At 51.1% G+C, this 19,727-nt stretch overlaps 1 protein-coding gene across 1 annotated transcript in view; it reads left to right on the top strand.

Annotated features, from left to right (window-relative positions):
* Positions 1–2,536: 2,536 nt before the first annotated feature.
* The window catches only part of HEPHL1 (hephaestin like 1), a 54,634-nt gene continuing 37,443 nt past the window's right edge, over positions 2,537–19,727 (top strand). Inside the window, exons 1-5 of the mRNA XM_039915017.1 lie at positions 2,537–2,569; positions 3,329–3,577; positions 5,800–5,966; positions 9,689–9,790; positions 17,175–17,419. Coding sequence (XP_039770951.1) covers positions 2,537–2,569; positions 3,329–3,577; positions 5,800–5,966; positions 9,689–9,790; positions 17,175–17,419 — 796 coding nt within the window. The remainder of the gene's footprint in view (positions 2,570–3,328; positions 3,578–5,799; positions 5,967–9,688; positions 9,791–17,174; positions 17,420–19,727) is intronic.

Below are 19,727 nucleotides of genomic sequence, written 5' to 3'. Positions count from 1 at the left end.
TGAGGCACAGAGAAGTAAAGCGACTTGCCCGAGGTCACGCAGCAGACGAGAGGCAGAGCCGGGATTGAACTCACTCTGGGCAGGGAACGAGTCTGTGGACTCTGTGGCGTTATGCTCTCTACGTGACCGTGTGCGTGACTCTCTCTGTGTCTCTGTGTGGGTTTCTGTGTATGTCTCTCTCTGTGTATCTCTGTCTCTTTCTTTCTCTCCCCATTCCCCACCCCCAGAAGCTAGTTCGAGGAAGACAGGGTTCTCAGAGCCAGCAGGAAGAGCTTTTCAGTAAAGCGGCCCTGCGGCCCCTCTCCCCGGGCTCCGAAGCTCACCGCCACCGGGAAGCCAACAGAGCCTGAAGCCTACGCTCTCCCCGCGGTTGCCTTCGGCACTTTCTCTTCAACCGGGTCTTCCAGGAGTAGGGCCGGGGAAGGGCCATTCGTGCTTCCTTTTCTCTAAGGTTGTCTTGGGAGACGTTACCCCTGGTGAGGCTGGGATAATGAGATGTTTTAAGGAGATGTTCGTCCCCTCGATTCTATCTATTGCCATCGTTCTCGTCTGTCCGTCTCCCCCGATTAGACCGTAAGCCCGTCAAAGGGCAGGGACCGTCTCTATCTGTTACCGATTTGTCCGTTCCAAGCGCTTAGTACGGTGCTCTGCACATAGTAAGCGCTCAATAGATACTATTGAATGAATGAATAATAATTATGGTATCTGTTAAGCGCTTACTATGTGCTGAGCACCGTTCTAAGCACTGGGGTAGATACAGGGTAATCAGATTGTCCCACGTGGGGCTCATATTTTTTAACTCCCATTTTTACAGGTGAGGTAACTGAGGCACAGAGAAGTCAAGTGACTTGCCCAAGGTCACCGGCAGACGAGTGGAGGAGGCGGGATTAGAACCCTCGACCTCTGACCCCCAAGCCCGGGCTCTTTCCACTAAGCCACGCTGCTTCTCTAGCAGGGCATGAGGCTCCTGGTCTTAATCCCTGTACCAAGTGCTTAGTACAGTGCTCTGCACATAGTAAGTGTTCAATAAATACTATTGAAATACTATCCAATGAATCCCTATTTTACTGATAGGGCAACTGAGGCACAGAGAAGTTAAGTGACTTGTCCAAGGTCACACAGCAGGTAGGCTGCGTTCTCCCTCCCACTTGGACTTTGAGCCCCACGTGACCCCAGCGCTAAGCACAGCGCTTGGCACACAGCACTCGCGTTCTTCTAATGATGCCAAATGCTTCCTGGATCCTGAGCAGCTGGTGGGTAGGAGGGACTTCCCTTCCTGCCTCTAGGTACCACCAAAGGCACCACCACCTCCCAAACTCTCTTTCCCTCTTTCTCATTCACAAACTCATTTTTTCATTCTCCCTATCTCCCCGTCTCTCTGACTGTCTCTTTCCGTCTCTCCCAATAGCAGATGCAGTTGAGCCTGACCATTGCTGGCTGCCTGGAGTTCCCTAGAAATCCAGAAGTCAACTCTTCTCTGGGGCCACGGGAGGGAGGAAGCTGGGGCAGTGAACAGCGGAGGATAGACGGTCCTGTTCCTCAATCAACCGGTTAGTGATGATGGTCAAAAGACCGATTTTCAGTCCAAGTGGAAAATGGAAAATTACCACCATCGGGAGACCAAGGGAGAAAGGGACCCAGAAAACGATGGCGGTAGATACGACTGAGATCGAAAACACCCACGGCCGCGGTTTTCAAGTTTCCGTGTCTTCTAGCCAAGGCCACCGTGGTTAGGTAACTGCATATCTGGATATCTGGAGTCCCAGTGCCCCGGGGGACTGGATTCCGTTCTTCCATCTCTCACCTTCTTCCAGAGTCTTTCCTCTGTTCTCTCACATCCTCCATCCCTCAGGTTTTCTTCCACTATCCTCTCTCTCTCAGGGCCTCTTCCCCACATCTCGTCCTTTCCCCTCTGTCCCCGTCTCCTTCCCAACCATCCCTCGGAGGCCCAATAACAATATAAGATGGATCAACTCTGCCCATGGGTAATTCGCGGAAGACAACGTAAATGAGATCCGGTTTCGCCGCCTTTGCAGATGCATTTTTTAATACCTCGGCCGCCTGTGAGGTCACTTAATGCGTTCTGAAAGTGAAGTCACTTATCAACATAATTTTTATTGCATTTACGTGCTGCTCGTTCCCGTGGGCATGGTTAACCCTAAAATCTCTGTGTGTATGTGTGGTACCTTTCACCTGGGAGCCTCAACCTCTTTACAAGCCCGGAGATTGTCTTTCTTTTGGGCAGAAGGGTAAACGGAGGCAAAGTGAGGTTTCCCTCTACATAACCGAGGACCGGAAGAAATAACGTTAAAGGCTCAGACCACCGGGCCATCCAGTCCGGGATCCCATCCCACGCGGTAACAGCGAGATGCTTGACGGTTGTCCTCCTTGGCATTGACCCTAAGGCAGTGAGTGAACCCTTAAACATCTCGAACCCCATAAGCCCCACGAGGGCCTAGGACTGTACCTTGTAACTTGTACTTTCCCTCTCCACCACCCAGCGCTTAGCACAGATGGTCCATCCGTTACCACGGCGATGGATGTTCGCAAGATGGCCACCATCACCCGAGTCCTCCAAGCCCCATGTGGCCACTGTTGGAGACAGAATCCCGGACGGGAGGATGGCATTGCTTCAGGTTTTAGGTTTTTGTCACGAGCAGGACTTTGGGGACGAAGCTGAAAGAGCACCAGCCTCGAGACCGTAAGCTCTCCCAAGCACTTAGTACATGAGAAGCAGCATGGCTTAGTGGAAGTCACTAAACTTCTCTGTGCCTCAGTTACCTCATCTGTAAAATGGGGATTAACTGTGAGCCTCACGTGGGACAACCTGATTACCCTGTATCTACCCGAGCGCTTAGAACACTGCTCTGCACATAGTAAGTGCTTAACAAATACCAACATTATTATTATTATTATTATTAAGGATCCCGGGCTTTGGAGTCAGAGGTTGTGGGTTCTATTCCCGGCTCCGCCACTTGTCAGCTGTGTGACTTTGGGCGAGTCACTTCACTTCTCTGTGCCTCAGTTACCTCAACCTTAAAATGGAGATGAAGACTTCTAAGATCCACTTGGGACAACCTGATTACCTCGTATCTACCCCAGTGCTTAGAACAGTGCTCGGCACATAGTAAGTGCTTAACAGATACCATTATTATTATCAGTGCTCTGCACACAGGGTAAGCGCTTAGTAAACACTGCTGATTGACTGAAGCGGAAGATGAAGTGGGCGAGAAAGAAGGGAAGGACAGAAGAGGCCGGCTGCCTGTGGTCTGTTCTATATTTTTCACTCTTAGAGCGAAACACCTCCCAACCTGCACTCTTTTTTCAGTTCCTCGCAGTAACGATCTTTGTTCCCTGTTCTCCGGACCTTGGTTTCCGGTGTCCCGTGACTGGGCAACCAGAGTATAAGCCTGCTCAGGCTTTCTCCAGGGAGGCTGCCCGGCTGTGGGGCTCTGGTCCTGATGGGCTGGTTGAACCTGGACATCCAGTCATGGGAGCAAACACGACAGATAACCGACTCAGGGACTGGCCCATGAAAAGGACTGGAAAGGGCAGGTGGATGCTCCCAGAGGATCATGTGAGTCTAAGGCGAAGGAGAATAGAGTCCCATCTCCCGGCGGGACCCTCTTGGGATAGAACAGGCTTTGGAAATAGGGCCTGAAACCTTATAATAATTAAGGTATCTATTAAGCACGATGTACTAAGCGCTAATACCCAAACCAGGACAGTGTCCCCACCCGACGTGGGGCTCGCGGTCGGTCATTCAGGCAGTCAGTCAGTTGTTTTTATTGAGGGCTTACTGTGCGCACAGCACTGTAGGAAGCACTTGGGAGAGTTCAGCGTAACGATATAATAGACACATTCCCTGCCCACAACGAGCTTACAGTCTAGAGGGGAAGGCAGATATTAAATAAATAAAATTACCGACGTGTAAGTGCCGTGGGCCGGGAAGGAGGACGAATAAAGGGAGCAAGTCACGGTCAAATAGGGAAGAACATATATTTAATTCCCATTTTATGGCCGAGGAGACCGAGGCACCAAGAAGCTAAGCGACTTGCCGAGGTCAAACGGGCAGTTGGGGGAGCCGGGTTTAGAACCCATGTTCGATAGACACTCTCCCTGTGTCATCCCGCCTGGCATTCTGTCTCCCGCTGGGGCGGCAGGGTCTTTGGAGCAATTGTCTCGAAGGGGAGAAGGCTCTTGGTCACTTTTCTCTGTCCTGGGGTTCACGTGGGCTCCCCCCTAGCCGGGAAACTGCTCCTCTCCCTCCTTCCTGTCCGTGAGGTAACTTCCTGCTGTGGCACCCTGCAATTTGTTGCCAGTTAATCAGCGTCTCTGATGCCATATAACAGGGTTTCCAGAACAGCTCCCCTCGGCAGGTGGGACTTTGAGGAACCCAGGCGGCAAGCCTGGCGGGCCCCTTGCCGGGAAGCAGGTCAGGCTGCTCCCGATCCTTCCCCTCCCCCGATCCCCCCCCGGGGTCCTGGCCGGCTCCTCCGCATTCCCCGGGGTCCCAGTGCTGAGCGCGATGTTCCGAGGACACCCCCACAGCGTGCCGTTACTGCCGCCGAGGGGAGCGGGGTGAGCGTGGGGGGCGGGGGTCACGGAGACCCCCTCGGACTCCAACAGCAACCGACGGGATCTTGCTTTCATCCCATCCCATCCCTCCTGGCTCCTTGGGGACACTCAAATGGCCGTGGCAGGGCCGGGGGAAGACACGGACACCGAAGGCGAGAGGCAGCGAGGCCTAGTTGTAAAAACCCGGGCCTGGGAGTCGGGATACTTGGGTTCTAATCCCGGCTCTGCCGCTGGCCTGCTGGGTGACTGAGGGCAAGTCACTTGACCTCCTCTGGGCCTCAGTTTCCTCACCTGTAAAACGGGGAGAAGATCGCTGCTTTCCCTATCTCTCAGATTATGAGCCCCAACTGGGACGGGGGCTATGCCTAATCCGATTATTCTGCACCTACCGCAGAATTTGGCAGAGTGCTCAGCACGCAGTAAGCATTTGATAATGACCCCGAGTATCGTTTTAATGTGGTATGCCTTCTAAAGTGGTATGGGAGACTGTGGTGGGGGACAGAACTGTCCCAAATCAGGTGTTGAGGTTACTCAGTCACTGAGGAGAGTTGTCAGAGCTTTGCCCTGCCTCCTCCCTGACCCCCATCCCCTTCAGGAGTTGGTTGGCTGGAGGGTTGTTGATCAGAATGTGTGTCTCTATTCAGTCAGTCAGTGGTATTTATTGAGCACTTACTATGCGCGGAGCACCGATCCTGGTTCCTCCGCTCGTCTGTTGTGCGACCTTGGGCACTTGGCTTCTCCGTGCCTCAGCTACCTCATCTGTAAAATGGGGATTGAGACTGTGAGCCCCATGTGGACAGGGACTGTGTCCAACCTGATTTGCTTGTATCCACCCCAGCGCTTAGTGCAGCGCCTGGCACGTAGTAAGGGCTTACCAATACATAATTATTATTATTATTGTTATTAATGGAACTAGCAGACATGCCCTCTGCCTTTAACAGGGTTACAGTTTAGAGAAAGCAGGAGGAGACTCCAAAGAAAAGGACCGCGTGTCAGCTTGGGCCTCAGAGTCCCTTGGCTTTTTGACCGATTGAGCTCAGGGCGGAAGTCCCCTAGCAGACAAGTCCTTGCCCTTTTCTGGACTACAGCTGGCCCTGGAGGAATAACAGGGATAACAACAGCGTTTGGCACATAGTAAGCGCTTAACAAATAGCACAGTTATCGTTATTATTATTAATAAGATGCCCCGCTTTGGGCTGATAAGCATCTTTCATTTCCCAGGAGATGGGGGATCCGGTGACCCAGGTCAAAGCGGGTTATGGGAGGGGTAAGGGTGGTCAGGATTGGGTTGGAACCGAAGCCGTGGTGGCCAGGTTGGATCAGAACGGGGCTCGGGTGCAACCGAGCCCACACGGTGGTCCCCGAGGACTGCTGGGACTATACCTGCCGTATGTCCCTGAAGGGCGAAGGACAATCACTCAGGTGCAAAGCTGCAATTGCAGCTGTAATGCAGCCTGTCTGGACCCAAATAGCCCTCGCTGGAGGGAGGCTCAGGGGCCAAGAGAGACTGAGCCTTCTCAAACCACAAGTGTGGAGTCTGAACCCACGTAGGTCCGTAGTATGAGGTGGGTCTAATCTGGGAGTCTCCCTCGTTTCCTTTGTTTAGCCAAGGGCAAAAGGACATAGAGTAGAGGAAGGGCCACTTAACTCACAGCTGGGCTACTTTCCCCTTGGGCTAATGTCAAGGCCGTCTGCTTCGACCCGTGTCACCAGACCACCCGTCTTCTGGGAGATGAAAGATGGCTATCACCCCATCCAAAGTGGGGCATCTTAATAATAATAATATTGTATGCTATTTGTTAAGCGCTTACTAGGTGTCAAGCACTGTACTGAGTGCTGGGGTGGATATAAGATCACGAGGTCCCACGTGGGGCTCACGATCTAAGTAGGAGGGAGAACAGGTATCGATTCCCCAGTTTTACTGATGAGCGAACCGAGGCCCAGAGAAGTGAAGCGACTCGCCCGGGTTCACAGCAGGTATGCAGCAGAGCTGGGATTAGAACCCAGGGCCTTCTGACTCCCGGGCCCGTGGTCTTTCCTCTAGGCCACACTGCTTCTCAATATTGTTGTATCGTACTCTCCCGAGCGCTCAGGGCAGTGCTCTGCACGCAGTAAAGGCTCAATAAATATGATTGGCTGATGGATTGACAAAAGTCACGTGGGTAGGATGGGGCTGAGGGAAGAGGCCTGTCCCCCGCCCCCCGAGCCTGAGCGTGTGTGGTAACAGGTAGCTCCTGGCACGGCCTGCCCGCCACCAGAGGAGGCTTAGGCCTTGGGGCGCTCGATCCAGGGTCTCTCCCAAGTGCCAATTACACCCGAAACTTCCAGTCTCGCATTGAAGTGTAAATTCGGCCTGAGTCAGGGCCTGTGTTGTGGTGTGTGTGTGTGTTCTTGGGGGCAGGGCCCTGTCATCGTACAAATCAATCAATAAATCAGCTATTTCATTGGCGTGGATAGAAACCGGGATATCAAACATCCAATTTTATGGCAAGTTAAAATGGATGTTAATTCAAATCCCTTTGTACCGAAACGGATCATCTGGGTCTCTCCTGAAACCCCGCGTGTCTAGATGCGTATTTATCGGGCCTGTCGACTGAAGAAAATAATTGCTGTCTTCCCCGAAGCTCGGTGGCCGGCGTTAGGCTGGGGAGAGCCGGGTGATTGGTTGTCGGGATCAAGAGGGTGGACGAGGCCCAGTGAAAAGAGCACAGGGCTGGAAGTCAGGAGACCTGGCTTTTGATCCCAGCTCTGCCATTCGTCTGCTGTGTGTCCTTGGACAAGCCACTTCTCTTTATTTCCCTGTGCTTCAGTTTCCTCACTTGTAAAATGGGGACCTGTTCTCCCTCCCCATTAGACTGTGAGTCCCAGGTGGGACAGGGACTAGCACTTAGCACACTGTCCAGCACCTAATAAGCACTTAACTGATATAACTATTATTATTATTACTAATTATAATAAGACTCCCACACAGTCATCATCACCATCAATGGTATTTATTAAGCACTTACTGTGTACAGAGCACCGTACTAAATGCTTGGTAGAGTACAACAGAGTTGACAGATTCGTTCCCTGCCCACAACGAGCCAATAGTCTAGAGAGAACTAACTGTAACACAAACACACAAACTCCCCCTCTCTAAAACTACGAGGTCCCTCCGGGATAAGGACCCTATTGAATCCTCGGCCCACAGTGAGCACTCGACAAATATCACGAGCATTATCGCAACTCGGAGCGTCGGGTCCGGTCGCTTTTCCGTACCATCGTTTGGCCAAATTTGTTTTCTCAGCAATGGTATCCAAAGGACCCAACGCAGAGCATCAGGTGCCCTTTTGGATACCGTGGCTGGGAAAACAAAATTTGGCCAAACGATGGTACGGAAAAGCAACTGGATCTTATACTTTAATAATGCCCAGACCTCCGGCCTCTATCCGGACTCTGGGAAGGGGGAGATTTAAAAGTGAGGGGACCAAAAGAGAGAGGTTTTCCTCCTGAGATGAAGCACTTTCGTTTGACCTGAGGGCCTGAGATTTTTTTTCCTTTTATGGTATTTGCTAAGCTCTTGCTATGTGCCGGCCACTGTACCAAACTCTGGGGTAGATAGAAGCTAATCAGGTTGGACGCGGTCCGTGCCTCACGTGGGGCTGGGCGGTCTTAATCCCCATTTTACAGATGAGGTAACTGAGGCCCAGAGAGGTAGAGCGACTTGCCCAAGGTCCCACAGCAGGTATGAGGCAGAACTGGGATTAGAACCCAGGTCCTTCCGACTCCCAAGCCCGTGGTCTATCCACTAGGAGGTTCACGGAGGAGACCAGCCCGCGCGCCTGGCCCCGGTGGCTCCCGGAAGCCTCCCTCCCCTCAGCGACCGGGGATGAGCAAGGCAACCCGGCTCCCGGCAGTGGGTTTTTCAAGTGGGAATCGGAAGAGTTTGTGGGTGAGCGCGGGGGAATTAGGGAGGTTCCCCTAGACGTGGGGCGCCCTTTTATGATGGGAGGGATTCTTTTTCATGTGGCCCCGTAAAACAAGTCGGAGAGGGGCAGAGTCTCGGGTCAGGGCGAGATTCAGATTTCCAGGGGCCTGAATCAGCTTTATTCAAATTTCCATATGTAGGCTAAGCAGGGGTGGAGAGGAAACGAAGAAAAGTGGAGGGAGTAACACACGCCTTCCTGGCTAGGAGGTGAATGGCTAATGGGCACCTCGACCTGGCCAACTACCGTGTTGCCTCCCAGCGAGCCGAGAATAAATGACTAGGCCCCGTTCGCTCACGCACCTCCGTCTGTCGTCCCTGCCCCGACCCCGAGCTGCCTGACAAGTGGGGCCCGGTTTCCCGGCCAGGCCACACCTCGTTTGGGATTGGCTCCGAAGGAGGGGGAGGACCGTGAGGGCCAAGACGAGCCCGTCTCTCTCTCTCCAGGCCTCTGCTGTCTGACTTCCACTCACAAATGCCGCCCGCCTGGCACATCCTTGTCTGTACCTTCCTCTGTCTGTCTGGGCTGGTTGAAGCGGTGACCAGGACGTACTATATTGGGATTGTGGAAGAACACTGGAACTATGTGCCCCAAGGGAAAAACCTTATTACAGGAAAGAGTTTCACAGAAGACAAGTGAGTGAAGCCGGGTTTCTGGCGGGGATCTCTGGGCTCGGCTCCTTCTCGATCTCCTCGGGTGACGTGGGGGGCTCGGGAGGTGGGGAGACGCGGCCATTCACGTTTTGGGTCGGTGGGGTAAACTGACGGTGGGGAGGCCGATTTGGCTGGGCTGGGGAGAGGGAGGACCCTAGGTGCTGGTCATTTTGGGTGGGAATTGAGAGTTTGTACTCACAGTAAGTTTATTTTGTGAATGTCATTTCACAACCAGTACATTTCAAGGTCCTCAAGGGCAGGAATCATGTCTACTGTGTTGTATTGTACTCTCCCAATCGCTTAGTAATAGTGCTCTGCATGTGGTTAAGCGCTCAATAGATACCGCTGTTTGGCGACCAACCCTATGTCGGGGGAAACTCACTCCGATTCACTCACTCCGATTCACTGGTGACCATGGTTTGGGGACTGTTAAATGACTTAAATTGAGTACAAATTGTGAATTTTCATAAATTTCCCCCCCTAATTTTTCAGCGCTAAAAGCCACATGCTGTTTAGTTTTCCTCAGGAAAAAGTGATGCCTTTTATAGGCTTAGAAGAGAAAGGAATGAGTCTTTTGTTTGTTCATAAGTGCAAGTAATTTTCTGCTCTGTCTCTGGTGAGGAAAATCCATTCCCTCCCTGCTGTTTCTACAACAGGGCCAAACAGCCCAAATCCATATTTTGGATGTAGTAGTGAGTTACCGGGACTTTTATGTCTGAATTTGAAGAGAGGAGGGAAAGGAACGGATCGTTTTCCTCTGAAATGTTCCCTCATTGGTGTTTGGTGTCTGGAATTTTTCACTTCCCTTAGAGTTACCTCCAAATTTCCTATCTCCTGTGAGAGATGCTTGTCTGTCTCCCTGGTCCGGTGGCTAAATAACTACTGGGGTGTTGATTTTAACAACAGAGCCGAATAAGCATCCTGTGAGCATCCATGAGAAACAGCGTGGCTTAGTGGAAAGAACCCAGGCTTAGGAGTCAGAGGTTATGGGTTCTAATCCCAGCTCTGCCCCTTATCAGCTGTGTGACCTTGGCCTCAGTTACTTCATCTGTAAAATGGGGATTAGGTCTGTGAGCCTCACACGGGACAACCTGATTAACTTGTATCTACGCCAGAGCTTAGAACAGTGCTTGCCACATAGTAAGCCCTCAACAAATACCATCGTCGTCATTATTACTTTATTCACTCATTCATTCATTTGTGTTTATTAAGTACTTACTTTGTGCAGACCACTGTACTGAGCATTTGGGAGAGTACAGTACAGTGAGTAGACATGATCTCTACCTTCAAGGAGCTTTCAGGCTAGAGGGAGAGACAGATATTAAAATAAATTCTAAATAGGGGAAGCAGTAGAGTGAGTGTTTACTTGAGTGCTGTGGAGGGCAGTGGGAGAGAGTGAGGCTCAAAGTCAAAGCAGGTTCGATCTCAAGTGCAGAGGCAACATAGAGGGGAGGGAGAGCGGAGGAAGAGGTTAGTTAGGGAAGGCTTTCCGGAGGAGAGGTGATCTTAGTAGGGCTGAGGTCTCTCGGATCTGACCGTAGACTCTAGACTGCAATCTCGTTATGGGCAGGGAATGTGTCTGTTATATTGTTACACTGTACTCTCCCAAGCGCTTGGTACATCGCTCTGCACCCAGTAAGTGTTCAGTACATACGATTGACTGAGAGGAGAGGGAATTCTAGGCTGGAAGGAGGGTGTGATAGATAAGACTGAGGTACAGCGGGTAGGTTTGCATCGGAGGAACCAAGTGTTCAGGCGGCGTTATAGTAGGAAATCAGCAAGATAAGGTAGGAGACGAGGAGCTGTTTGAGTCCCCTAAAGTAGATGGAAGGAGTTTCATTTGACCTGAAGAAGAGCAGCGTGGCCTAGTGGAAAGAGCCCGGCCCGGGAGTCAAAAGGACCTGGTTCTAATCCCGGCTCTGCCACTTCTCTGCTGTGAGAACTTGAGCGAGTCTCGTCACTTCTCTGTGCCTCAGTTACCGCGTCTGTAAAAGGGGGAGTGAGACTGTGAGCCCCGTGTGGGTCGGGGACTGTGTCCAACCTGATAAGCTACTATTGACCCCGACATTTAGTACACTGCCTGGCACATAGCAGGCGCTGACAAATACTATAAAAAAATAATAATAATAACAATAATGTTGGTATTTGTTAAGCGCTTACTATGTGCCGAGCACTGTTCTAAGCGCTGGGGTAGACATAGGGGAATCAGGTTGTCCCACATGGGGCTCACAGTCTTAATCCCCATTTTACAGATGAGGTAACCGAGGCCCAGAGAAGTTGAGTGACTTGCCCACAGTCACACAGAAAAAAATGTGGAGATGGATGGGCAACCGTGGAGGTTTTTGAGAAACAGGGAGTCATGTGCAAAATGCCCCGTTTGCCCAAAACAGCCCCGACTTCCTGGGCACGGTTCTAACCTCGAACATCCTCGTGTTCAATCCACGGACCTTCTTGGCGGGAGAGAGATCTCTTCAGGATCCTGGGGAAGCCCCGTCCGCCATCCCAGTGTTCATTTCGTCCCCTCACAGGAGGCATAGCTTGAGAGTAAGTAAGAGTGTGAGCTGGGGGCAGTAGGAGAAGAGAGCGTACAGTTAATCAAGTGTCTTAAAGCCAAGGGGCACGGGTTTCCGCTCGTTGGGAAGAGGAGAGCACAACCCCCGGAGGACTGTGAGAAATGAGGAGATGGGTGTGGGATGACGTTTCAGAAAAATGATCCGCTAGTCCACGAGACGGGACGGGGGTGGCCCGTGGAGAGCTTCGAGGTTGGCGGTCTCCAAATGGAGAAGCTCTCCGGCCGAGGGGGTTTCTTCTGCAGGGGCCCGGCAGGACCTCGCGCTAACAGGGAAAGAGCCAGTCGGGCGGATCGTGGAGCTGGATAGTCATTCGTGTGTGGCAGATGTTTCCTGAGGGCCCACGGTGGCACGGTAGAGGAGCCTCAAGAGCTGAGCCGCCATGCACGGCCCAATCTCGGCTTGAGTTCTGAGGTGGCTGGGGCCGTGTGGTTCGTCATCAGCCTACGTCCTGCCCCTGCCGGCGGCCACGGGAGAGAATGGTCCAGGGGATGGGGAGAGAAGAGACGTGTTCCCCTCTGCATCCTGCGCCCGGGCAGGCTGACCCTACGCCAGCCGGGGCACCTGCCTAGCAACGCTCTGCCCAGACGGTCAATCCCCCCGACTGGCCCAGGGGAATTCTGGTAACTCCTCTTTTTTAAGGAAACGGTCACACGCCCGTCGTGAGGTTGGGACACCACAGCTAGCCCCCTCTTCACCCTGCGGGTCACGCTGCCGCTTCCCCCACAGGATGGGGATGGGAGAATCGAGCCGTTGGATCGTTCCTTATGGTTCATTTTTTGTTTCCCATTTGGTAGAAAGCCCACCCAGGCACTGAAGTGCTATTTGAGGAGGAGGAGGAGGAGTATTAGGAGGAGGAGAAGGAGAAGGCTGATGATGGTTGGAAGTGGATGCCAGGGTTCCGGGTTCCAAGACAGCTTGGGGATGTGAAATTCCTCAGACCAACCCCTTTCACATGAGTTGGCTTCAGGTTGCCAGCCCTCAGGATACGTAAGATAATGATGATGATAATAATAATAGTAGTAATAATGCACTTACTAGGTGCCACTGTACTAAGACCTGGGGAAGGTACAGCACGATTATTATTATTATTCTTATGGTATTTGTTAAACCCTTACTATATTCCAAGCACTGTTGTCAGCACTGGAGTAGATACAAGGTAATGTGTGAGCCCCACGTAGGACAACCTGTCTTAATCCCATTTTACAGATGAGGTAACTGAAGCAAAGAGAAGTTAAGTGGCTTGCCCAAGGTCACACAGCAGACAAGTGACGGAGCCGAGATCAGAAACCACGTCGTTCTAAATCAAATGCCAAGTACGGTGCTCTGTACACAGTGAGCGCCCGATAGATACGTTTGAATGATTAAAAGATCGATTGAGAGGCTGTAGCCTGTTTGGGAATGTTTATATGGTGCTGCCTCCTTGGCCTTAATTCGATCAAACGATCTGTTCTGATTTGCTCAGAAAAACCGCTGGCATCTTCATCCAAAAAGGCCTTGGATAAGCGATCCTGAATTTGGTGTCAGAGGCTCTGAGGGAAACCCCATATAATAATGATAATGATGACATTTGCTAAGTGCTAACTATGTGCAAAACACCGTTCTAAGCGCTGGGAGGATACAAGGCGATCAGGTTGTCCCACATGGGGCTCACAGTCCTAATGCCCATTTTACAGTTGAGGTAACTGAGGCACAAAGTGACCCAGCCAGGCCAGCTAATCAACCAGTTTAGCCAAAGTAATAATAATGTTGGTATCTGTTAAGCGCTTACTACGTGCAGAGCACTGTTCTAAGCACTGGGGTAGATACAGGGGAATCTGGTTGTCCCACGTGAGGCTCACGGTCTTCATCCCCATTTTACAGATGAGGGAACTGAGGCCCAGAGAAGTGAAATGACTTGCCCGCAGTCACACAGCTGCCGAGTGGCAAAGCTGGGATTCGAACCCATGACCTCTGACTCCCAAGCCCGGGCTCTTTCCACTGAGCCACGCTGCTTCTCTAGAGTACTTATTGAGCACCCGCTGTGTGTGGAACTCTGTACCGAGCGCTCGAGGGAATAGAATGAAATCAATAGACGTGATCCCTGTCCTGGCCCGGCTGGGTTTTCAGTGCCGCAGGAGAGGAAGATTGAAAATCGGTTGCAGATTGGAGGAAGTAATGAAGTCTAAAGCTACATAAAGAAGTGCTACAGGGCCGGTGTAAGGACCCCACTGCTTAGGTAGGTGCTGAGGGGGCACCTTCGGGGGTAGAGAGATGAAAGATTAATCAGGGAAGACCTCTTGGAGGAGAGGAGATTTTTAGTAGGGCCTTGAAGATGGGCAGAACGGTGGTCTGCCGCATATGAAGGGGGAGGGGGTTCCAGGCATTTTATACTGTCCATACCTTTATACTCCTTTACTTCCTCATGTCTGCATTGTATTCTGTATCTGTCTCCTCCGCTAGACTGTAAACTCCTCGGGGTCCGGGCTTGCGACCGTTCACTCAAATGTACTCTCCCAAGCGCTCAGTACAATGCTCTGCACACAGTAGGTGCTCAGTAACTACTCTCGGTTGATTGATTTACTGTTTAGCGATAGGGTCACCCCCTTTCAAGTTCTAGTTTTCCTGCTGCTGCTGCTGCCCATTTCGGGGCGAGGAGCAGCAGGGAGATAGAACCCTTCTGACGGAGGATTATAACTCCCAGTGGCTCAGGAGGGTTGTAGTCTGCTTGTTTGGGGGCTGCCTTTCTCAAGAAGCTCGGGGAGACAAAGACGGCCCCCGATGGCCCTCGATAGGCGTTTCTTTCCCAGATATTTCTGGGAAATGTCACCCAAAAGGAAGAGCTCTGCAACCGAGGAGTGCGGCACCTACTCCAGCACTTCCTGTTGAGCCCGAGCCTCTCCCCTCTCCCCTTCTTCCCTTCCCTTCCCCCAGCCGCCTCCCCTCCCCACCTCGTCCCCGGCTTTCATACTCCAGATCCCGGCTAGGGCCGCCAATTATATAGTCAGCCTAATTACAATGCATCTGGATTTTTCATGCTGGAAATACCTTGAGGTAGACTGAGTCACACAGCATATGTGGGTTGATTTTGGGTGTTTTTTTTTACTATGGGGGCAGTGTGGGGTGGGGGCAGGGGGGGTGTCATGATCCAGTCAAGTTTTCCTCTCATTAGACGTGAGACATCCCATCACCCGGCAATTAAAAATGCCCCTTCTGACCCCTGCTGCCGGTCTTCACGCTTTGTTGTTCCTCGTTCTCTGCCCCACCTAGGCACCTTCCCTCTCATCTCTGCTCCTCCCCACCTCCCGGCTTCCTCGCCCTCACTCTTCTCCAGCGGGCCTTTGTACATATCTATAAATTATACAACAGAAATTATTTATATTAATGTCTGTCTCCCCCTCTAGACTGTAATGTCGTCGTGGGCAGGGAATGTCTGCTTATTGTTGTATCGTACTCTCGCAAGAGCTTAGTACAGCGCTCTGCACACAGTAAGTGCTCAGTGAACAACATTGATTGACTTGATAGAGAAGCAGCATGGAGTAGTGGATAGAGCACGGGCCTGGGAGTCAGGAGGTCATGGAGTCAGAAGGTCATGGGTTTTAATCTCAGCTCTGCCCCTTGTCTGCTGTGAGACCCTGGGCAAGTCGGTTCACTGCTCTGGGCCTCAGTTTCCTCATCTGTAAAATGGGGGTTGGGACCGTGAGCTCCGTGTAGGACAGGGACTGTGTCCAACCCAATTTGCTTATATCCACCCCAGTGCTTAGTACAGTGCCTGGCACGGAGTAAGCACTTAGCAAATACCATAAAAATTATTATTATGACTATTATTATTGACTTCCTGCCTCCCTCTACCCTACCTGTATTCATCTTCCCCATTCACCTTGTTCCCCAAATTCCCCAATGCCATCCCTTCTTTTTTATTGGCATTTAAGTGCTTTCTATGTGCCAGGCACTGTACTAAGCGCTGGGGTAGATATGAACTAATTAGGTTGGACACAGTCTTAATCCTCATTTTACTGGTGAGTGAACTGAGGCCCAGAAAAGTGAAGTGACTTGCCCGAGGTCACACAGCAAACGAGTGGCGGAGGCCGGATTGGAACCCAGGTCCTTCTGACCGCTAGGCCTGTGCTCTATCCACCAGGTCACGTTGCTTCTTGATCTCCTTCAATCTATCAATCAATTGATGGTATTTACTGAGTGCTTAACTGTGTGCAGGGAACTGTACTACGCGCTAGTGAGAGTACAGTGCATCTGAGATGGAAGACACTTTCCCTGGTCACAGAGAGCTTATAGTATACAAGGGGAGGCAGACGTTAGAATAGATAATGGATAGGAAAATCGAGTATAAGGCTATTTACTATAAATGCTGTGGGGCTGGGGTGAGTTTCAAAGTGCTTAAAGGAGTTTACGGCTAAATTCATAGTTGAGCCGGGGGGAGGATGGGTGGGGGGAAAAGTGGCCTTATTCAGGGAAAGCCTCTTGGAGGAGATGTGATTTTTGGAAGGTTTTGAAGGTGAGGTAACTGGTAGAGATGAAGGGGAGAGAGTTTCGGGCCCGAGGGGATACTAGGGAGAATCTGTGAAGGGGAAGAAGAGCCCACAACAGAGAGCTCTCTCTGTGCGACCTAGTCGGCTTCTTGTATCTGCGGTCTTGCGTGAAAGCTCCGTGAGTGTGCTATGTCGGGGACACAACACCTCGGTAGAGACACCCGGGAACTAGCTCACTAATGGTCTCCTAGGGCGGACGGTGGGACTTCGATCCGTAAGATCACATCCAGGAAAACAAACGCGGGGCTGAGAAACGGAGAGCCGGTTTAGAGATCTTCCTCCGCTACTGATTTTTCTGGGCTCTGCAGATGATGGGGTAGGTAGCCGCTTCGGGCCTAAATGCTCAGACTGTGAGCCCCACGTGGAACGGGGATGGTGTTGGAGCTGATTGCTTTGTATCTATCCCAGCGCGTGGAACAAAGTAAACGCTGAGCAAATACCGCAGTTATTATCATTATCGTTCTTCTCACCTCCCTCGCAAAGAAATGAGAATAAAAATGCCCACTCCTTCCCAGAAACCACCTGAGAATAGTTGTGATAATGAGAGACAGCGAGGTCTAGTGGAAAGAGCACAGGCCTGGGAATCCGAAGGACCTGGGTTCTTATTCCGGCTCTGTCACTTGTCTGCTGTGTGACCTCGGGCGAATTCATTCTCTGGGCCTCAGTTACCTCATCTGTAAAACGGGGATTAAGACTGTGAGCCCCGTGTGGGATAGGGACTGTGTCCAACCCAATTTGCCTGTAATCATCCCAGTGCTTGGAACAGGGCCCGGCACATAGTAAACGCTTAACAAATACCATATTAAAGAAAAAGAATAACAAGCAAGCACCCTTTTGTCTCTGCCGCTGTGCTCCTCACACGCGCTGCCGTTCCTGTTTCAGACTTGCCATGCTCTACCTCGAGCGAGGCCCCAACCGGGTAGGTAGCGTCTACAAGAAGGCCGTGTACAAGCACTACACTGACGAGACCTACTCCACAGAGATCCCCAAGCCCCCCTGGCTTGGCTTCCTGGGCCCCATCCTGAGGGTTGAAGTGGAAGATGTGGTGGTCATCCACCTGAAGAACTTCGCCTCCCGCCCCTACTCCCTGCACCCGCACGGAGTGTTCTACGCGAAGGATTCGGAAGGTAAAACCCTGTCCCGTCTGCTCAGTGGGGCAGAAGTCCCTCAGGGACAGTGGAGGATTTGGGGAGGGGGAAATGGTTAAGATTTGATGCTTAATGATCTTCCCTTCTCGTCTTTTCTACCATCCTCATTTCTTTCCTCTTTTTATTTCGCCTTAGCCCTATACTATGTCTCTTTTCCCTTTTGTATCTTCCCCATCTCTCTTTTTCCCTCTTTTTATTTCACCTTAGCTGTTTACTTTGTCTCTCTTCCCTTTGTATCTTCCCTGTCTCTCTTCCTTTTCTCCTGCTTCTCCTCCTCCTCCTTCTTTTTTTCTTTCCCCCTGTTCTTTTGGGTCTTGTTTCTTCCTCCTCTCTCCCTCTCCCAACCAAGGTCTGCTTGGAAGTTTCGGTAGCTTGGAAGCAGTGAAGACTGTAAGCTCATGCACAGGAAACATTTCTACCAACTCTATTATATTGCTATAGTGTACTCTCCCGAGTGCATAGTACACTGTTTGGCACACAGTAAGCGCTCAATAAATGTGACTGATTATGATACAGTCAAATCAGATGCAGTTCTTGTCCCACATGGGGTTCACAGTCTAAGGTAAGAGAAAACAGGAAATTAAACCTCACTTGGTGGACGACAGCATGACCTACCTGGGGGTCAGAGGACCTGGGTTCTAATGTCAGCTCTGCCGCTTGTTTGTTGGGTGACCTTGGGCAAATCATTTTGCTTCCGTAGGCTACAGTTTCCTCATCTGTAAAATGAGGAGGAAATTCCTACTCTCCATCCCTATTAGACTATGAGCTCCGTGTGGAACAGGGATGGACTCTGACCTGATTATCTTAAATCCACCTCAGTTCTTAGTTCAGTATTTGGTACATAGAAAGTGTGTAACAAACATCACAATCATTATTATTACTTTACAGATCAGTAGTAAATCCAAGGCAGAGAAATTGATTTGCCCAAGATCATGCAACAGGCAAGCGGTGGATTCAGAATTGGGCCCAGGCTCTTTTCCACTGCGCTTCACTGGCCTTCCACCATTCCCTGACCATGCTCCCTGACGAAACCGACCTCCCACGCTTACCTTACGCAGGGTGACCCTGGTACTTCTCTCCTTCCTCATGGGAGAGGCACATTCTTTTGGATGCGATGAAAGCCTCTGCAAGCAAAATTATCAAAATGGGGCATGAGTACTGACTGGGGAGACACACGGAGATCTGCCTGTTAGCATTGCTAAGGAGGGCAGGGCGGCAGGGACAGGTGTCCGACCTGGGTGGCTCAGACGATTACAGCGATGTTAGACAGGGATCAGGAATTCATAATTCGGTGGGTTTTCCTGCCCCTGTGGCAACTGCAAGTCAGAGCTTGGGGGTGAGAACCCCCACCACAAAGAAATATCGATTTGTTGGGCGTTGAGACCCTAGCTGTGGATTTCTGTTTTGAATGGACACTATGTCCATAGTATCTTCTTTATCCTACTGTAGTCTCCCAAGTGCTTAGTTTTGGACTTTGCCCAAAGTGGGGGCTCAGTGAATATCACTGATTGATCAAAGTCCAAAAAGAGACGATGATAATAACTGTGGTATTGTTAAGCGCTTACTCTATGCCAGGCACTGTTCTAAGCGCTGGGATAGATACCGATCAGGATGGACACAGTCCCTGTCTCACATGGGGCTCACAGTCTTAATCCCCATTTTATAGATGAGGTAACTGAGGCCCAGAGAAGTGAAGTAGCTTGCCCAAGGTCACAGAGCTGACGTGGCAGGGCCAGGATTACCACCCTGAACCTTCACCCCGGTCTTCCTCCGTTTCTCCTTCTAAACCCAGCTCCGCCACTTGTCCGCTGTGTGACCTTAGGCGAGTTACTTAATTTCTCTGGGCCTCAGTTACCTCATCTGTAAAACGGGGATTAAGACTGTGAGCCCCAGGTGGGACATGCACTGTGTCCAACCCGATTATCTACTATCTACCCCCAGCACGAGTACAGTGCCTGCCTGGCACATAGTAAGTGCATAGCAAAAACCATAAAAAAAAAAAAACCAACAAACTTCCTGGATAGAGAATTTCTTCCCATTTTTCATCGTCCTGCTTTGCTTTGATGGTTTAAGGGAAGGTTGGCAGAGCCTTGTAAATATCTCTCTCATGAGGTTTACATCATCACTGGCTTTAGAGAATTATTCTATTGCAACTCATTTCTGGGCGACTTCCCCCCAACCTTTTAGATTTAAGGACTTGCCCTCGGCAGCTCTGCCAAGATCCTGCTGTGCTCCTTGAGTGGGAATCCGCTGACGCAATGAACTAAACACTACCCAGCTGCCTTAT

The sequence above is a fragment of the Ornithorhynchus anatinus genome, chromosome 20 (genome assembly GCF_004115215.2).
Source record: "Ornithorhynchus anatinus isolate Pmale09 chromosome 20, mOrnAna1.pri.v4, whole genome shotgun sequence".
Classification (NCBI taxonomy): domain Eukaryota; kingdom Metazoa; phylum Chordata; class Mammalia; order Monotremata; family Ornithorhynchidae; genus Ornithorhynchus; species Ornithorhynchus anatinus.
The sequence above is the reverse complement of the archived record's forward strand: the minus strand, read 5'-3'. Positions and strand labels throughout refer to the sequence as shown.